This window comes from Condylura cristata, unplaced genomic scaffold (genome assembly GCF_000260355.1).
Source record: "Condylura cristata isolate star-nosed mole 26May11 unplaced genomic scaffold, ConCri1.0 scaffold00016, whole genome shotgun sequence".
Taxonomy (NCBI): domain Eukaryota; kingdom Metazoa; phylum Chordata; class Mammalia; order Eulipotyphla; family Talpidae; genus Condylura; species Condylura cristata.
The window spans coordinates 47,526,112-47,526,836 of record NW_004567117.1 but is presented as its reverse complement, the minus strand read 5'-3'; the positions used below and the strand labels follow the sequence as shown (position 1 = coordinate 47,526,836).

Here is a 725-nt window from a genome sequence, read left to right as displayed (position 1 = left end):
CGCTTCGTCCTTGGCCGCGGGGCAGCGGGGCCGGCTGGGCTGTGGGTCGGACCTCTTGGAGGCCTCGGGGTTCGCCAGGAGGGACACGTCTCCGCCGGCGTCTGGGCCGGGCCGCCCGTCTCCCCCCTGCGCTCTCCGCTTTTGCTGTCCTGTTTCCTGCCCCTGGACCTCCTCGGAGGCCGGTTTCCTATGAAGCCCGTGGGCCTCTGACCGGCACTGAGTGGGGTCCACGCTGCTCACAGCGCTGCTGAGTTGGGGAGGCTTCCGGGCTCCTCCCGGTGTCCGGGCCACCGCGCAGACGCTGCCAGTGTGCGGTGAGTGTGCCCGCCTGGGCTGGGCTGGCGGAACGACCGGCTGCCAAGCCCAGCGGACCGCTGCCTCCGTGGAGCAGCCCAGTCGGCGGCCGAGGCGCTGACCCAGGGCCGCCCGAGTTTTCCTGTGGAGAGCTACAGGCGCGTCTGAGCCCCTGACAGGCAGCTCTCTGGGATCAGAGATGGGCCGGGCTTGGTCCGAGAGTGGCCGGAGTGCGGAGACGCCCGCGTGGTCAGGACCTCAAGGCTCAGATCCGCAGCCTGGTGCCGGAGGCCCCCCGGCCAAGGCCACCTCTCCCGTCTCTGGGGTTTTAAACATTTTCCCACGTTGCTGTCTGCAGCGCCGCGGTCTCGGCCCGCCGGCTGAAACGGGAGCTCGCCCGCGACAGCCCTGTGCCGCCCCCGTGCCGGGCG

The 725-nt window shown here is 71.4% G+C and overlaps 1 protein-coding gene across 1 annotated transcript in view; it reads left to right on the top strand.

The window, feature by feature from the left end:
- Positions 1-415, top strand: part of ZNF516 (zinc finger protein 516) — a 29,040-nt gene extending 28,625 nt beyond the window's left edge. Inside the window, exon 4 of the mRNA XM_004684044.2 lies at positions 243-415. Coding sequence (XP_004684101.2) covers positions 243-415 — 173 coding nt within the window. The remainder of the gene's footprint in view (positions 1-242) is intronic.
- Positions 416-725: the final 310 nt, after the last annotated feature.